This window comes from Notothenia rossii, assembly GCF_949606895.1.
Source record: "Notothenia rossii genome assembly, chromosome: 8".
NCBI classification, from domain to species: domain Eukaryota; kingdom Metazoa; phylum Chordata; class Actinopteri; order Perciformes; family Nototheniidae; genus Notothenia; species Notothenia rossii.
Genome location: NC_136906.1, coordinates 55,155,996 through 55,175,360, shown reverse-complemented (window position 1 = coordinate 55,175,360; position 19,365 = coordinate 55,155,996). Strand labels below are relative to the sequence as shown.

Sequence of the window (19,365 nt, the reverse complement as noted above, 5' to 3'; positions counted from 1 at the left end):
TGGTCTTCAATGGCATTAAAACGATAAAAACGATGGTGTAGTTAATCCATAGGTTAATCCAATGTGTCTGTGTCCCCTTTGAAATGTTCTGGTAATCCATAAGCAATAAAAACTGCTTTTCCTTTTCAAGATATCAGAGCAGGGATATTCCTACGCTCTGCAACAAGATTGCATGCGCAGAGACGCCAGCTTTTTTTTTTAAACATGAGACTCTATGGGACGATTTCCCTTCGATTCTATTGGCTCTAACGGTCAGGAAGAGATGTCACATGTCAAAATTGAGGAAGGGGGGCCAGATATATGGAAAATCCACCCAAAAAGGTTTTTTTTGCTAAATCTGTCTAAAAAGTTCAAATATCACTTGTTTTGCATCAATCTTGATACAGGGTACTTATTATCTGTTGTACTTTAGATTCCTAAAGCTTTTAGTCTACTAACCCATCATCCAAGGTTAGTTTTCACCAGGGGCGGACTGGCCATCGGGACGTTCTGCACGAATCCCGATGAGCCGGTACTGAAGTTGGCCGGTCGGACGATGTGGGCCAGCCGGTAACCGGCAGGGCTCGGCATTATAAATGAAGCACTATTTAGACACCCCGGGCAAGCATAACGTACTTTCCACTTTGCCTTCACTACAGACTATCGCGCCACCTAACCATTCACCAAAATGTTTTTAATACCAGCGGTAGCCGGGCAAGCGCCGGGCAAGCGCCGGGCAAAAAACAATCTTCAAATAAAAGAAAGTCACTGGAGGAGTTAAAGGAGAGTGACAGGGAGCATGAGAAGAAGAAGGAGAGAACGTTTCAGCCAGCTTGATCTAAGCTAAAACCGTTTTATAATCTATCGATTAGATTTATGATTTGAAAATGATAAAAGTAGGGTAGACATGTGGAGATTATCCGGCTGAACAAAGCGTGCATTTATCAAACAGGTTTGTTTTCCACAGACCTTATTTCCAGCTATTTTCCATAACCCTGTGGAGAAATCACATTGCTGTTTGTCGAGGGAACCAGCGGCTTACTTCCTGGTTTTAGGACACGTCACTGGCTGCACCTCTCAATATGATGCCGATATAAACAAGGTCTTCTGTCGGCTCTGTACATCAATGCCGACCTATATGCTGACAAGTAAGTGAAGAGTAGACAAAGGTATTGGCGAAATGTCCCAGCAGTTTAGGATAATGAAGGTTCTAATCAAATCAATTGCATAGCCATTACATGTCTAACTCCTAATAACAGGAAGGCAGAAAGTGCATTATACAAATAATAATACTCATAATAATAGCAGACATTTTTTAACAATGACCACAATATCATCATTTTAATAAACCAAATATGAAAAATTGAAGAAAATGAGGAACAACTGATGATTAAAATGTTGTAGTACAAGTAGTAATGTAGTTTGTGCATACATTACTATTGCAACAAATGTGTTCATTTTCTTCATTATTAGTCGATTTTTCTTTGGACGAATGCTCCGGGCCAGTGGTTACAATGGTGGGGCCAGTGATAATATAATTCCAGTGGCATTTTACCCTTAATGTCTACCTCTGCGGTAAGTCACTAGCACCGCGGTGGGCCGGCGGTAACGAAGTGGGCCGGTCGAGAGTCCCGGGCTGATTTGTAGTCCTAGTCCGCCCCTGGTTTTCACTATAAGTACAAAATATGTTTTGGACGGACACTATAATTTACAGTTTTTTTACCATGTTCAATCTGAATTTTCTTTAAAATAAAAAATATCTATATTGATTCTGACTTTTCTACATCCAACTCACAGGTTTATCATTAGTTTGAGAAAAAAGATTATTAATTTAACCCTTTTTAGAAGGGAAGATATAGTCATTTGTTCCGGGAATGTCATTTTCGAGCCTGAAACCTGAAAAACAGGCTTGGGGCCTAACAGGTTAAAACCTGGTCATTGAAATATCAAACTAACTGCTTTCTCAATGTCAATGCAATCACAAGTGTTTCACTTTCTCTGGACCTCTCTCTAAATAATATACCTCCAACCTGCAGGGTACACCAGGATGCACTTGGCATGGTTAATGCTGATCCTATGGATGATGCAGGCTGCTGACTGCTGTCCTGATGTCTGCAAATGCTCCAGGAAGTCGGGTCCAGAAAAGTCAGAGGTCAACTGTCACAAGAGGGGGCTTCAAGCTTTTCCCTCCCAACTGCCCCCTGATGCCTGGATCCTCAAACTAGGTGAATACCATTTGGTTATTTAAATCATACCCCAATTATTTTAATTGTCAAGCACTTAGTACCTGAATTCGTCCACGCCCACCCAAGATGGCAGCATGTCTCGTTCTGTGTCCGTATGTCTGTATGACTTGTATGATTGAGTGATTACATCTAAGTTGTTTGGCGGACACTTTCAATTTTTCAACAACAACATCTCAAATCCTAATCGTAAATGTAGTACTGTGACTTAACGGTGTAAATACCCAACCCACTCTCTTCAGTCTGCGTACAAATGACATGACTTTACACATTGGAAATGCGTGCAATAGATACGCAGAAGTCCGATTTTGCGTGCATATGATACACTAACCATTCCCATTGAGTTCTGAGGCCGAGTTCTGCATGCATATGAAATGCCACGTTTCATGCCTGCACCACTTATTTTTTTCCGGTCGGGTCTTGGTAGAGCCGAAGCTATGTGGTTCATAAAAACATGTTCTTACTCAATACCCAGCCATGATAATTGTTTTTATTTTAATCGTATAATGTCAGACTTTTTTTGGCGTCTGTGAGGAAAAGAAATGGGGCTCAGAGCCTCAGAATACTGAAATCTGTATTTTTTTAAATCTTTTTTTCCTTCTAATTTGTTATTCTTTTCTAAATAACACACTTTTATTTACTCAACAATAACACACAATGATCCTTGTTTTTATTTATTCGTTTGATTCCATAATCTTGGGCTTTTTAGCTCTAAATAAAGTCATCGGAAACAGACGTAGGCCTATAAGGGACATTTCGAGCATCATTGCGATACACACCATTACATTACATTACATTGCATTTAGCTGACGCTTTTATCCAAATCGACTTACAATAAGTGCATTCGACCAGGAAGATACAACCTTGAAGAAAACAGAATCATATAAGTACATCAGATTTCATAGAGCCAAACATTTCAGGTGCTACTCAACTGGCTTTAGATAAGCCAGCCCTTTATTAGTATATAAGTGCTTTGTTAGTAATTCAATCGCTCGAAGTGGAGTCTAAAGAGATGAGTTTTCAGTCTGCGCCGGAAGATGTGTAAGCTTTCTGCTGTCCTGATTTCAATGGGGAGCTCATTCCACCATTTTGGAGCCAGGATAGCAAACCCACGAGTTGAGTAAGCGGTGAGTAAAGGTGAGTCAGAAAAAGAAGAGCGAATATCATCAACTTTTTTTTCAAAGTGGTTAACAAAGTCGCTTGACAGAAGGGAGGAGTGGGGAGGGGCTTTGGGGGGGTCCAAGAGGGTGGAGAAGATAGAAAATAGTTTTTTGGGATTGGAATAGAAAGATTGGATCTTATCTTGAAAGAAAGTGCTTTTTGCCTGAGAGATGGAAGCAGAGAAAGAGTAGAAGAGAGCCTGATAGGTTAGGAGGTCGTCATGGTTTTTAGATTTCCACCATTTCCGCTCTGCTGCCCGAAGGATGGTTCTATTAGCACGCAGTGCGTCATTTAGCCAGAGAGCAGGAGGGGACTGACGAGCCGGCCGAGATGTGAGAGGACAGAGAGAGTCCAGAGAGGATGAGAGAGTAGAGAGGAGAGTTTCTGCAGCAGAGTTTGGAGGCAGGAGTTGGAACGAATCAGAGGAAGGGAGGGCTGAGAGCACCGATGAGGCAAAGGTAGAGGGGGAGAGGGAACTAGAAGAGATTAGTTTGTTATGTTTGGAAAGGGGTAGAGAGAATGAAATGAAGAAGTGATCGGATGTGTGAAGCGGGTTTACAGAGAGGTTAGAAGTAGTGCAGTTCCTTGAGAATATGAAATCAAGGACATTGCCAGCGTTATGAGTTGGTGGGGATGGAGACAGTGAGAAAGCAAAGGTGGTTAACAGAGATGTTAGTTTGTCTATCTTCCCTGTCTGGAGGTTGAAGTCTCCGAGAAGTACAGCGGGAGGGCCAGTTTCAGGGATGTGTGAGAGGAGATTATCTAATTCCTCCAAGAAGTCCCCCAAGGCGCCTGGTGGACGGTAGAGAACAACAATGGTTAATTGTATAGGATGGGTTACTGTGACAGCATGGAATTCAAAGGTGGAAGGAGTGAAGTTAGGTAGCTTGAAGAGGGAAAAGCTCCAGTTGGGAGAGAGCAGGAGACCAGTGCCACCTCCTCTGCCAGAGGGTCTGGGTGTATGGGAGAAGGAATATGCTGTGGAGAGAGCTGCTGGGGTGGATGTGTTGGATGGAGTAATCCAGGTCTCCGTGAGAGCAAGGAAATCCAGAGACTGCAGGGAAGCGTAGCCAGAGATAAAGTCAGCCTTAGGAACAGCTGACTGGCAGTTCCACAGGCCCCCTGAAACGAGATGTTGGATCTCAGTGGAGCATGTGGGATAGACAAGAGCAGGCCGGTTAAATCGATTAGGAGATACACGGGGCCAGTGATAATTGCGAGAGGACACATGAACAAGAATGGAGAAAATACACATGATTATAGCATGAGGGGCTAGAGAACCAAAGAGAATTGAATAAAACAAAAGAAAACACCAGCGATACTTAGCTCAATCAAAGTAGGATTTGCCTCCCTTGTGACTTCGTCTGGCTGACGCTCCAGGAAAGAGCAACCTAAGATGGACACCTGATTGCTGAGTTCTCACAGCTGTGGGGGCACGCCCCTCTAATTAGTTAACTCCCTTCAGCTGGAGGGCGACAGCAGAGTGTTCCTGCCTATTGTAATGCAGGGTTAAGGCGCGTGACCCACTGAGACCTGTCTTACAGGTTGAGTTGAGCAGATCTGAGATTTAAAATCTCTCAGAAATCGCCGTTTTAGCTACAATAACTACAGAACAATTATACAGAGTAAAATAAATGAAACAGAGAAGTCTAATTAAACAAGAATATAACTTACAGTGATTGCTGAGTCAGTATAGATAGTGTCCTCACCGGGTCTGGATGCACACTGAGTTATTCTGATTTTAAATGCGCTATTTAAATGATTTTTAGCTGAGGGTTTACTAACTCACGCTGTTTTGGACTTCGCGCAATCAGCAGAGTGTTCCTGCCTATTGTAATGCAGGGTTGAGACGCGTGACCCACTGAGACCTGTCTTACAGGTTGAGTTGAGCAGATCTGAGATTTAAAATCTCTCAGAAATCGCCGTTTTAGCTACAATAACTACAGAACAATTATACAGAGTAGAATAAATGAAACAGAGAAGTCTATTTAAACAAGAATATAACTTACAGTGATTGCTGAGTCAGTATAGATAGTGTCCTCACCGGGTTTGGATGCACCACACACTCAGCTTGAAGATGTGTAGTTTTATTCATGTTTTCACATAATTTTACAGGATATTGCTATACTATTTCACATGTTTACAATCTACACATTAATATCTGATTTGTAAAACATCATGGTATAAAGGTATATCCGTCAGTTAAGGGTAAGCTATTGACATTCTGAATCCATAGATGTGTCTCCCATCACCCAAATCCCCGGACTATTCTTTCAACTCAGTACTTACATTCTTATATTCAAAGAAAATCAGTAATATCTTTAAAAACTACAAGTCCTTTTCTATAAGCTGTGTACCGTTATGCTGTAAATATAACCTATCTACCAGGGCAGGAATTTCACGAGGGCCACGAGGGCCATGGCCTTGTGCCCTTAAAAATGATATCTGCCATAAGGCCACAGTGGCCTTGATGCCCTCTCTGACTAAGTTTTGTGGTTTAGCAGTCTGCTTCTTTTCTGACACGGCTTCAACACCAGCATATTTTGAAGGAGGAAAAAAAAATCAGCGGTGCGCTTGATTTGAGCCTGGAATGCACCGCTCGAACGGTCTATGATGACAGTTGACATCAGTCTATGACCTATCTCCGCCCACCCCCTCACGCGTCCGTGTGCGTAGGACGGTCTAGGACCAAGCTAGCTGATTCTCCGCTCAAGAAAAGGCTGAGGTGAGGTAAGGTTTTGTGATGATCCTGTTTGCCGTTAAGTTTTTCATTTGTCCAGCTTTAAGTGTAATTTTATGGATAACATTACTATTTCTTGCTCGTATGGTAATGCATAATTATAATATTTTGAAGTGTTTTTGTTACTACTTGGATAAGTTATCAGGGCTCGTACGGGTGCTTGAAATCCTTGAAAATGCTTGAATTTTTACGAGGTGTTTTCATGACTTGAAAAGTGCTTGAATTTTGGGAATGGTGCTTGGATTTGAGATAAAGTGCTTGAAATTGTAAACGCTTTACTTTTACAATTAATTGCTGTCTGACTGAATAGTTCGCTTTTTAGATTAAAAGAAAATAAAGAAGTCGGAGCGCGCTTAGTTGCTTCGCTTCTACATAAAACAGCTCCGCTCCGGCCTTCCCGCGCTATGCGCGCGACCTGCAAGTGTTTTATTTGTGTGACCTGGGCATTCTAATGAGAGAATGACAGTATGCCAGGAGGTTGCTGTTTTAACGAGCGTTGGCTATCCGAAAAGAAATACAAGCTGTGGCTAAAACGAGGATCAACCCAACGATTCGCCTTCTGCACAGTTTGCCACAAAGAATTTCAATTATTCGCGATGGGAGAGTCTGCGCTGACGAGCAATATGAAAGGTAAGCCGTAGTAGAGCATTTTGGATTAGGCTAACGTTGCATGTTACGTTTGTTTAAGCTAGTAACGTTAGCGAACTCGATGTGGATTATTGCTTATGCAGGTGACAATAATAAAAAGGAGCGTACCTATGTCAGTATGTGCGACAGTCGTCATCCTGTGGTTTTCAGAGGATGAGGCACATAAAAGCAATGTATTTCTACTGGTAGTATTTTTCGTGCCTAAACTTGCTCCATCGAAATCAGTCACATTGACCCGAAGACACATTTTGAGTTATACACTGTTGGAAAGAGGATATTCCTAGCTTTCTAACGGAGGAAACATATTTTAGTTTGTATTAATGGTCTGGGGGAAGCTCGCGAGTGTGTGTTTGTGTGTTTGTGTATTTTTGCGTTTGTGTGTATTGTGTTAGTTTCCCGGGGAAAACACTCACGAGAAACACCGGCTGTTGTTATGCCTGCTTTGACGTAAAGTTACTCCGTTCTCCGCTTGTAATTATGCCGTTACAAGCTTCAAAGTTGTATTTATCATCTGAATTTGCCGAAACAAGTTTAATATTCTGAAAGCCAAGACTTTGTTTATTTGAAATCAGATGAAAACAAACTGTAACGGACCCTGCCGTGTTATCTATGATTACAATACGCCAGGGGTCGGCAACCCCTGGCACGCGTGCCAGCATTGGTATACCAGTGGCACACTAGGAATAAGTGGAATAAGTGTGCAAAATATTTAAATTAATTTTCGGATCCTGAACGCGAGACCGCCACCAGAGCTCGTCTCCCCGTTACCTGCAGAAGGAAGCCATGCACGCAACGCAGCCCCGCTCTCTTTATCTCCAGTTGACTTTCTGCCGCTTTCCTCTGTGGTGCAGTGCTGATCGTTTTACCACGGAGGAAAGCACTTCACTAATTGCAGTACCCATAAGGAGCTGTACAAATGCCGCAGTTTTTGCGTGGCTGTGTATTTAGTTGAAAGCCCAGTGGCGATCTGCTCATCTCTCATCGAAATAATATGCTACAAAAGGGCGGACTGGCTATCTGTGTGTTGAACTTTCCTGTTGGCTCCCAGACCGTAGTCGAGGAGGGCAGAAGCAACAAGCTTCAGGTTCAATAACCCACTTTAGCTTAAATGACTGGAGAGAGGCGAGCTCTTCTTGGGAGGACGTTGCATTTATTTAGCTGTTCTTCTGTTTCACAAAATACATCACAGACCTCTGTTTTTCTGCTTTCGCGTTTCACTTCCAGAAACATATACACGTTCCCTCACTGTCGCTCTACCATTCACAAACACACATGCACAAGCCGCACCCCTCTCTCTCTCTCTTAAAGGGACAGCGATCTCATCTCACTCTGCATGACCCTAATATCATAACATTTGTTCTCTGGAGAATCACAGAACGGACGATCGTCCTTATTATTATGCCGTTTAAACCAACTATTTAAATGTGTTTGTTAAATTCGGCATCATGTAAGTTGCACTGACAGGTCCACACACTGCTTCCCCGCAGCGAGGCTCCCCCGCCCTCCAGCTGATAGTTGACGAGCGTCCAGCTCCTCAACCCCCCCCCGTTGATAATTATCTATCGTTGGCACGCTGATAACATTTTTAAAATGGCACTTCATATAAAAAAGGTTGCCGACCCCTGCTATACGCCATACATTCATAATGTCAGCGGGAGGGAGGGGGGAGCATCGCTACGTAAAAGCATTAGTGCGAGGGAGAGCTGTCATCTTCCCTTTACAAGCTTCAAACATGTATTTATCGGGAGATTTTGGCAATAAAAGTTTCATATTCTGCAAAAAATTCTCTGGAAACCTCCAAAACCCTTACACAGAAAGAAGATCTCTGCTCACGCTTTTTTATATCAGCTTTGTGTTTCAATGGTTTTGTCCTAACCTTGGAGAGCCGTATGTTTACTGCCACCCTAAAAGGACCTCAAAAATGTTAAAAATGTTAATAAAGAATTTATTGAAAAGTTAGTTGGCTGATTGTTTTATATTGGCTCAGCCAGGTTATATGGGATGCCCAGTCTACTATATATGATATGGGTCACTCATTTTACAATATTAAACTTTGTTTTCTTATCTTTAATTTTTCATCCTTATGTAGAATGCTATTACGAAACACACATTTGGTTGTTTATAGCATAAAGAACATCTGATTTAATGTGAGTTAGGGAAATAATCATTTGAGTATAAATATGTGCATATAAATATGTAATTTACAACAGCTGTACGCTGCTTGAAAAGCTTGAAAATGCACCTTGAAAATGCTTGAAAAGTGCTTGAATTTGACTTTGGAAAAGGTGTAAGAACCCTGAGTTATGTTGCAGTTGTGTTCTTTTTTTATTATTATCTAGTGCTAGGCAGTTAGCGCTGTGTTGTTAGCTGTCAAAGACCTCTGTGCAGACTTATTTGACTACCGGCGATCGCAGACAGAAGTTCAAAGTTTGCTGCTCGTTTATATCGCCCAATTTTCAAAGCGCGATCAAAATACCCATTCACATGTCTTGTGGCATGCCTGAACTGTCTACATACGACATTGTGCGTCACCATAGTAGGGAAACTTTCCTCCCATTATGGTCCAGATTCTTGTTGGCGAAGGGAAGAATGTACCCCAATCTGCTGCACCTAATAAAAATAGTCCTAGTTTTTCCTGTCTCTACCTCTCAAGTTGAACGGCAGTTCTCAGTAATGAAGAGAATGCAGGGCGATTGGCGTTTAAGCCTGCACACTTCAACAATTGAAGATCTACTCCTCATCAAATCCCAGGGTTGTGCTCCTGCTGAATATCAAAGTGATGAAGCTGTGGCAAGATGGTGGGGCAGCTGGCATCAACAAAAGGAGACCCAATATTCATCCCTATGGTCAAAGGAACCCCAAAAGTCCAAATCTCCCTGACTCGTCATCATCTCCATCTTCAAGTGACTCAGAATAAGGACGCACCTTGACGTAGGCCCACTACCACAGTCTCACAGTGAGCCAAACATGTCTGTGCTATAAGAATCCTTGGTAGTTTTAATAAAGAATTTGTTTAATTGCAATTTGGTGTCCATTGAATGCTTAATAAATATATATAAAAGTATTGTAAATGCATATACAATCGTAGTCACTTCATATCGTATGTTAAATCATTGTTTTAATTTATGGCCTTGGTGCCCTGGCTTTTGGCCTTTGTGCCCTTAAAAAATTGACAACTCAAAAGGCCAAGTGGCCTTGCCCCTAAAATGACGAAATTCCAGGCCTGCTATCTACCAATTGGATCAAATATAAAAGTCAGCCAAATTAATGTTGATACTGCAAGGAGACGTATTGTGTGAAGAGAAATTGAAGATGTTGTTTAGTTGCTGATATATTTATGATCCTCTTCATGTATTCAGTTTCGGTGGCAGTTCTTCCAGTTTGTCTAGAAGTCTTCTAATCAAGGCTCTATAAATAAATAACTACGGCAGATATGTAATATTTAATGCAGCCAAACTGTGTATTACAATGCTGTTATGTGATGACTTTCAAAGAGAAAAGAAAGCACACTTGGAATAAAGTATTATTTTAAAATGTTTTTCGGATTTCATATCGCATTAACACCATATCCCATCGTGAGGATCTTGGGTAATCAGTTCAGTGGGTGTGTGGTGTGTATCGCAATGATGCTCGAAATGTCCCTTATAGGCCTACGTCTGTTTCCGGTGACTTTATTTTGAAATTCAGTTCCTGAGTTCCTGAGTTCCCGTGTTACGATCCCTACTGATCCAGTTTTTAAAAAACGTTTAGACCAGCGATGCATCGGGTCGGGCTTCCTGTTTACATGTGACATCACGACACGCATCGTCCCCAGCTGATCGGGTGGTTGAAAACTCCCGGAACGGATTTATATGGGATTGACCCTGATTTCGTTCTGCACTAACTTGTCTTGTGGCGTGGAGCTCAAGAGTCTGCTGTTTTGGTTGGGTTCTCCACGTTTTGCGGGATTTTAATTATGTCACTGCTTTTGGCTGTTATATCTCTTTTAATTTGGAGCAGCACTGGGGGTGCAGATGTTGAAACTGCCTGGACATTCTTTTATGATGGTTTTATTAAAATAGTTGATAGGCATGCCCCCTTAAGAAACTACAGAGTAAAAGGCAGAGACAATGCATGGTTCAGATCTTTCTGATTTACTACACAAACGCAATGTGGCATGGTCAAAAGCCAGGCGTATAGGTCTTGGGTCACATTGGCTGCTCTTCAGGCAGCTGCGAAATGCATTTACCGTTAAAATCCGAAAAGCCAAAGCGGATCATCTCCTAACTGAAACTTCAGACAACCTAAATAATCCCCTTAAATTCTGGAAACTATTAAATCATTAGCTGGAAACTAAAATGTTATAGAGCTTCCACATTGCATTGTGAAGGAGGACTCTGATAAGGCAGAAATGCTTGGTTGTTTTAATGAACAATTTATTTCTTCTGGTTTGCTGTTTACCTCGCAGAACATATCTCAAGGAGCCACTGATCGCTCTGACGGTGGTATCTGGGAGGGTGAACCGTTTAATTGTATTCCAGTAACAGTCTCAGAGGTGCATAAAGCCCTGAAAAGTTTGGAACCAAGACAATCAGCAGGTCCTGACAACCTGGAGCTGTACTTTTTAAAGTTAACAGCTGATTTTATAGCTTTGCCCTTGGCTTATCTTTTTAATCTGTTCTTGGAGACAAACGAAATTCCCCTTATTTGGAGATCTGCTTTTGTTCTCCCACTGTTAAAAGGGGGTGACCCCACTCTCCTAAACAACTACAGACCCATCTCCAAATTATGTGTTTTAAATAAAGTGCTGGAATCACTGGTCAATTTCCAACTGAAGGAGTTTTTATCAACAAATAATATTTTATCTGACCTTCAATCTGGTTTTAGGAAAAATACACAGCACTACAACAGCTGCCTTAAAAGTAGTAAATTATCTTATTTACTTCTTAGACAATAGAGAGCATTGCGCAGCAGTTTTTATTGACTTATCAAAGGCTTTTGATACAGTTGATCATGCCTTACTGTCACAAAGACTCGTTAGTAGGGGTGTAACGGGTTATTCGGTACGGGTCCTTCGGTTCAGTACACGTGTGTACCGAAGTGTACAGAACGAATATAACGTTAAACGTAAAAAATTGAGAACGTGAACAACTTTTTGGAAGTAATCTCAGGTGCTGTGAGACTCAAATTTCCCCTCCTCGACTCCTCGGTCCTCCGATAGGGACCCGGAAATCTCATTTCTCTAAATGCACACCGAGGACCGAGTATCGAGCGTCGAGGAGACTCTCTGGAGGAGCTATAACCGAGGATACACTGATGGTTCCTCCACGGCTCCTACGCAGATGCATATCCGGGAACAGTGGAGGCGTGACGCACGGTCGGACTTATCTCATCTTATCTGCATGCATTCCCCGGATATTATTTTAGAAACTGCTTTCATCGCGTCGCAATGTTTCCAGAGTACAGCTGTGATGTCCGTGCAGAAAGCAGAGCAGTGTGTATAATGTATATCAGAATATCACTCAGTATAACAGGCCTACTCTCTTTATTTGCTTTAGTTTAGTAGATAACTACAAACAAAGAGTCGATATTTTTCTAAGACCATTTAGTGCTTCACATAATAAAATACACAACGGCTGTAGCCTGATTATGCTTTAGGAGCTGTAGGTGTGTGTGGTACAGTGTGTAGGTGTGTGTGTTGTACAGTGCGTAGATGCGGCGGACAGACGGATCTCAGTTGGTTTGGTGTCCTCTACTTACCGTACTTTTAATACTTGTAAATACAACTTTTGGCCCGTAATTTCAATTCCCCATTTCAGCGACCAGAGAGAGTGGGGGATATATCCAGTCTCTGATTGTGTTACGTTATTATGAGAGTGCTCTCATACTTTAAATTGTATATATTTATATAAATATATTTGTGTGTATATGTCCGTATCTGTAGCCTGTTATTGTCTCATTATACCGCACTCTCAATTAATTCAACGTAAATATATAAGTCGTCATGAACACATCTGTCCATCAGACAGAGGGCTGCTGTGCCTCCTGTCATCATTAATGGACGTCTTTTTAAAATGACCGCTCAGAGGAGAGGAGTTCTCATTTCTCTAACTGCCTGCTGCTTCCCCTCCTCTCTCCTTGGTGCGCAAGTGAGCACGCAGCAGGGTTACTGTGCGGAGCGCATAAAGCAGACCCTTCACGCGATAGCAAGGGGTAGAGCGAGGGATCGCAGATGCCGTTGTGCTCACGGACGGATTAAAAAAATTAAACCTAAATGGCTTGCCAATTATACTTTGGCGGCCGTGAATATACCTGGGCGGGCCGCCCAAGTAAAGTCTATGTGTGGGAAACCCTGCTATCTTACCAGTTCTTATGCAACTCGCACATATCTCTCTCTTCTCTCTTTTCTATCTCTCTCTCTCTTCTCTCTTTTCTCTCTCTCTCTCAATATTGGTGCGCAAATGTGCCTTTTTTCAAATGATCCGGTGCTCTTTTTTGGCGGGGGGTGCGCACCTGCGCACCAGTTACAGTGGGGAAAAAGTATTTAGTCAGCCACCAATTGTGCAAGTTCTCCCACTTAAAAAGATGAGAGGCCTGTAACTTTCATCCTAGGTATACCTCAACTATGAAAGATAAAATGAGATAAAAAAAATCCAGAAAATCTCATTGTCTGATTTTTAAAGACTTTATTTGCAAATTATGGTGGAAAATAAGTATTTGGTCAATAACAAAAGTTAATCTCAATACTTTGCTATATACCCTTTGTTGGCAATGACAGTGGTCAAACGTTTTCTGTAAGTCTTCACAAGGTTTTCAGAGACTGTTGTTGGTATTTTGGCCCATTCCTCCATGCAGATCTCCTCTAGAGCAGTGATGTTTTGGGGCTGTCGCTGGGCAACACAGACTTTCAACTCCCTCCAAAGATTTTCTATGGGGTTGAGATCTGGAGACTGGCTAGGCCACTCCAGGACCTTGAAATGCTTCTTACGAAGCCACTCCTTCGTTGCCCGGGCGGTGTGTTTGGGATCATTGTCATGCTGAAAGACCCAGCCACGTTTCATCTTCAATGCCCTTGCTGATGGAAGGAGGTTGTCACTCAAAATCTCACGATACATGGCCCCATTCATTCTTTCCTTTACACGGATCAGTCGTCCTGGTCCCTTTGCAGAAAAACAGCCCCAAAGCATGATGTTTCCACCCCTATGTTTCACAGTAGGTATGGTGTTCTTTGGATGCAACTCAGCATTCTTTCTCCTCCAAACACGTCTAGTTGAGTTTTTACCAAAAAGTTCTATTTTGGTTTCATCTGACCATATGACATTCTCCCAATCCTCTGCTGGATCATCGAAATCAGGGGTCGGCAACCCCTGGCACGTGTGCCAACCAGTGGCACACTAGGAATAAGTGGAATAAGTGTGCAAAATATTTAAATTGTATTTTCGGACCCTGAACGAGACCCCCGCCAGAGCGCGTCTCCCCGTTACCTGCAGAAGGAAGCCATGCACGCAACGCAGCCCCGCTCTCTTTAACTCAAGGCGACTTTTGTTGCTTTCCTCCGTGGTGCAGTGCTGATGGTTTCACTCACCACTGAGGAAAGCACTTCACTAATTGCAGTACCCATAAGGAGCTGTACAAATGCCGCAGTTTTTGCGTGGCTGTGTTGGCTTTAGTTGAAAGCCCAGTGGCGATCTGCTCATCTCTCATCTAAATAATATGCTACAAAGGGGCGGACTGGCCATCTGTGTGTTGAACTTTCCTGTCGGCTCCCAGACCGTAGTCGAGGAGGGCAGAAGCAACAAGCTTCAGGTTCAATAAACCACTTTAGCTTAAATGACTGGAGAGAGGCGAGCTCTTCTTGGGAGGCCGTTGCATTTATTTAGCTGTTCTTCTGTTTCACAAAATACATCACAGACCTCTGTTTTTATGCTTCCTCGTTTCACTTCCAGAAACATACACACGCTCCCTCACTGTCGCTCTACCATCAACAAACACACATGCACAAGCCACACCCCTCTTTCTCTCTCTCTTAAAGGGACAGCAATCTCATCTCACTCTGCATGACCCTAATATCATAACATGTCTGTTCTGGAGAATCACAGAACGGACGATCGACCTTATTATTATGCTGTTTAAACCAATTATTTAAATGTGTTTGTTAAATTCGGCATCATAAGTTGCACTGACAGGTCCACACACTGCTTCCCCGCAGCGAGGCTCCCCCGCCCTCCTGCTGATAGTTCACAAGCGTCAAGCTCCTCAACCCCCCCCCTTGATAATTCTCGATCGTTGGCACGCTGATAACAATTTTTTTTTAAATGGCACTTCATATCAAAAAGGTTGCCGACCCCTGATCTAAATGCTCTCTAGCAAACTTCAGATGGGCCTGGACTTAAGCAGGGGGACACGTCTGGCACTGCAGGATTTGAGTCCCTGGCGGCGTAGTGTGTCACTGATGGTAGCCTTTGTTACTTTGGTCCCAGCTCTCTGCAGGTCATTGACTAGGTCCCCCCGTGTGGTTCTGGGATTTTTGCTCACCGTTCTTGTGATCATTTTGACCCCACGGGGTGAGATCTTGCGTGGAGCCCCAGATCGAGGGGGATTATCAGTGGTCTTGTATGTCTTCCATTTTCTAATAATTGCTCCCACACTTGATTTCTTCACACCAAGCTGCTTACCTATTGCAGATTCAGTCTTCCCATCCTGGTGCAGGTCTACAATTTTGTTTCTGGTGTCTTTTGACAGCTCTTTGGTCTTGGCCATAGTGGAGTTTGGAGTGTGACTGTTTGAGGTTGTGGACAGGTGTCTTTTATACTGATAATGAGTTCAAACAGGTGCCATTAATACAGTTAACAAGTGGAGGACAGGGGAGGCTCTTAAAGAAGAAGTTACAGGTCTGTGAGAGCCAGAATATTGTTTGTTTGTAGGTGACCAAATACTTGTTTTCCACCATAATTTGCAAATAAATTCTTTAAAAATCAGACAATGTGATTTTCTGGATATTTTTTTTCTCATTTTGTCTCTCATAGTTGAGGTATACCTAGAATGAAAATTACAGGCCTCTCTCATCTTTTTAATTGGGAGAACTTGCACAATTGGTGGCTGACTAAATACTTTTTTGCCTCACTGTATGTGCAGCCCTGTTAATAACAATGTTTTGAATGCAAATTTGCATTTTTATGCCGATGATACAGTCTTTTATTGTTCTGCGTCCACCCCGAAGCAGGCTCTTTGTCAGCTCCAGAATGCTTTTAACGTTGTACAATCTAATATGAGTGATTTTAAACTTTTTTTAAATGCAGCCAAGACAAAGCTAATGATGTTCTCGAAAGCAAAACTCAAGGTCTTGAACCTTCCTCCTATCACCACCTTGCAGGGGTCGGAGATCGAATCTGTGTTGCAATATAAGTATCTTGGAATTGTAATAGAAAATTTGCTTTCTTTTAAACCACACATTGGGGAACTCTTGAAAAAATTCATTATAACATTAGTTTTTTTCTTTAGAAACAAGTCCTGTTTTTCCTATGAGGCCAAAAAGAGACTAGTGTCTGCAACCTTTCTGTCTGTGCTGGATTATGGAGATGTGGTTTTTATGAATACATCTTCTCAGTGCCTCCACTCGCTGGATACCGTCTACCACGTTGCACTGAGATTCATCACACACCTCAAAACCTTGACGCACCACTGCAATCTATACACTCACGTTGGATGGTCTTCCCTGACCACGCGTAGACCGAAACATTGGCACATCCTTATAAGGCTATTCTTGGTGCTCTTCCCCCTTATCTAAGGATGTATATTAACAGAAAATGCATAGGATCCTATCGGCTTCGCTCCAAGAACTTTTTTTTTTTAACTGTACCAAAGGTCCGTACTGAACTTGGGAAAAGGGCGTTCAGTTACGCTGCCCCTCAAGCTTGGAACCTGCTTCAAACTGAGCTGAAACTCAGAGAGCTGGTCTCATTAAACACACTCAAAGCAACTTTAACTGACCTTGAAGCAGGCCGCTGTGTCTGTAAATGCTTTGGCAAAACTTGGTGTATGACTGTGTTGTGATTGTGTGTTTTCTTTTAATTGTCTGTAACTGTAAAATTGTCTGTAACTGTGCTGTTACCATTCTTGGGCCAGGACTCTCTTGAAAAAGATATTTTTTATCTCAATAAGACCTATAGGCTACTGGTTAAATAAAGGTAAAATAAAAAAATAAATAAATAAATAAAATGATGTGGGTCATAATTACTTTGGTAAAACACATTTTTATGTTTTATTATATGTTTAGTTGCTGGTTTGTAGTTTTATTCTCAGTGTTTGTGTTCTGTTTTTATTGGCAAACAGTTGTGTTTGGAGGATGTTATATAAATACATGTATTAACTATCCAACTTTCTCACTGTTGTCTAAAGGTGAGAATGGTATCACTGACCTGAAGGCTAATGCTCTGAAATTTATAAAAAATATTGAGAGTATCAACCTGGAACAAAATACCATCAAGTCCATCCACCCCAAAGCCTTCTCTGGTGCCAATCGACTGATGCTCCTCAATCTCTACGCCAACCACATCACCAAACTCCCACAGAGGGTATTCCAGGTAAAGAGTTGGAGAGGATTTGATACTATGTAAAGCGATCGCAAACCTATGATTTCATTATTGTTCCCTTTTTTTAGAACCTCCTGAACCTCCGCTTTCTCATGCTGGGACAGAACCAGATTGCCGTCCTTAAACCTGAGATGTTTGCTGGCATGAGGAACTTGTCAGAGTTAGACCTTCCTCTCAACGCGCTGACAACGCTCCCGTCCAATGCCTTCAAGCCTCTGATCGCCCTCAAGGTTCTTGACCTTTCCATGAATCGCATCCAGAAGATATCTCCCAAGGCCTTCAATGGACTCAGAAAGCTCATGTTTCTCAACCTAGACAGTAACAGGTCATTATATATGCATTTATGGATGTCACACGTTTATGATCTTTCACTCCCTTTTCTAACCATATTTTAGCCATGCTAGAATTCTGTATCAAACTATGGTTTTACAGAATCGTCAATTATTGGGGTTCTTTCTTGGTCTAAAGTTTGTTTGGATCAGTAAGTCTTCCAAACTAAACAATAACGTGTTGTTTTTGACTAACCCTTAGAACCAAACAAAGAAAGGTTGAGGCCCCTACATCCGGATGATATTGTTTTCCCTCCTGAATCGTTACAAATGCTGCTTAATGGTGTCACAACACTCTTGTTAAGGATTGGTTAGGTTTAGGGAAATATTTTGATTCGGGTTAAAATCACTACTCAGTTAAAGGTGGGGTATGTAATTTTGGAGAAACCAGCTCGAGTGCGCTAGAATTTGAAAGTACACAACCGGAAAAAATCTGCCCCTTCCTTCAGACTTCCTTACAGAGGCCCTCCTCCAACACACACGAACGCGCACATGAGTGACCAATGAGGGCACGAGATAAGTTTGTGCACAGATGGGAGGCTGACAGGCAGGTAGGCCATCCAGTTATTTTAGCCGGGCCAGCTAAAATGATTGGTCATGCTTTTTACAGCGCCACGGCTTCCACAGATAAATTTTTTGTATGTATTTATTGTCACAGCATTTAATGTATTCATTGCTATCGGGATGTTAAGAGCATTCCATGGAATATAAAAAAAAAGTGTTTCTGAAATAAATTACATACCCCACCTTTTAGTTTGGGAACGTTTATCTTAGAAACAACGAAAATAATCACTTAGCTGAGATTATGGTACGAACGTAGTTACGGTAAGAACAAACTGTGTCAACAGTCGTTAGACAATGGGAAACCAACAGTAGTTTTTTTGTTTAAAGTCTGGGGTTATCTGTCTAACTTGGGATCCTTCCGTATTTCTTTCTTTCTTTCTTTGTGTCATGATTACTACAAAAACAAGAGGTTGTCCTTTAGGCAATTGCTGATGTTGTGGTTCTTCTTGGGAGGATAGTCTGTTCAGGAATCTCTAAAAGACAGTGAGAAAATGTTGATATCCTTTCAATGCTTGGCCCAGTTTTGAAACCAGGGAACAGAAATGTAACACATTTAGATTAATTGCAAAGTGTATTGAAGTTAATTAACAAAATGTAACTCTCCCCAAATCCAGTCTGAAGATCGTTCCAAATGGAGCTTTCAGAACGCTGCCATCCCTTGAGATGCTGGTGTTGGACAACAACCTTCTGTCCACACTGAGCGCGTCAACTCTTGATGGCATGGGCAATTTGCAGGTAACTCAGTGTCTTGGGTTCATATACGGACAGAAACCAAATAGAAAAACTAAGATAGAATCTGTTTACAGTATATATATTCCTTGCTAAATACTGTATAAATAGAACATTTGGTGACATTTTGAATTCCTATACTACTTGAATATTCTTAATAAGTTCACTGTGATTGCATTACACACATTTTTCTTGCTCGTTGGTAAACTATGTGCTAAAAAAATCAAATGTGCTTTATATTTAACCAGGAACTCTACCTGAGGAACAATGAGCTGGAACAAATACCCCCTGATGTGTTCAAAAACATGGCCAAGCTCTCTCGGCTGGTTCTCAGTGGGAACCGCCTGAAGACATTGGACGCAATCATGTTCGCCCCTGTTCCTGGTACGACTACCATTCTG

The 19,365-nt window shown here is 42.0% G+C and overlaps 1 protein-coding gene across 3 annotated transcripts in view; it reads left to right on the top strand.

Annotated features, from left to right (window-relative positions):
• LOC307015576 (uncharacterized protein) overlaps nt 1-19,365 on the top strand; it is a 34,582-nt gene that overhangs the window by 13,053 nt on the left and 2,164 nt on the right. For all 3 annotated transcript variants that reach the window (XM_079644272.1, XM_079644271.1, XM_079644270.1), the window contains exons 2-6: nt 2,016-2,204; nt 17,149-17,333; nt 17,411-17,667; nt 18,850-18,970; nt 19,213-19,348. In XM_079644272.1, coding sequence (XP_079500398.1) covers nt 2,027-2,204; nt 17,149-17,333; nt 17,411-17,667; nt 18,850-18,970; nt 19,213-19,348 — 877 coding nt within the window. In that variant the 5' untranslated portion in view covers nt 2,016-2,026. The remainder of the gene's footprint in view (nt 1-2,015; nt 2,205-17,148; nt 17,334-17,410; nt 17,668-18,849; nt 18,971-19,212; nt 19,349-19,365) is intronic.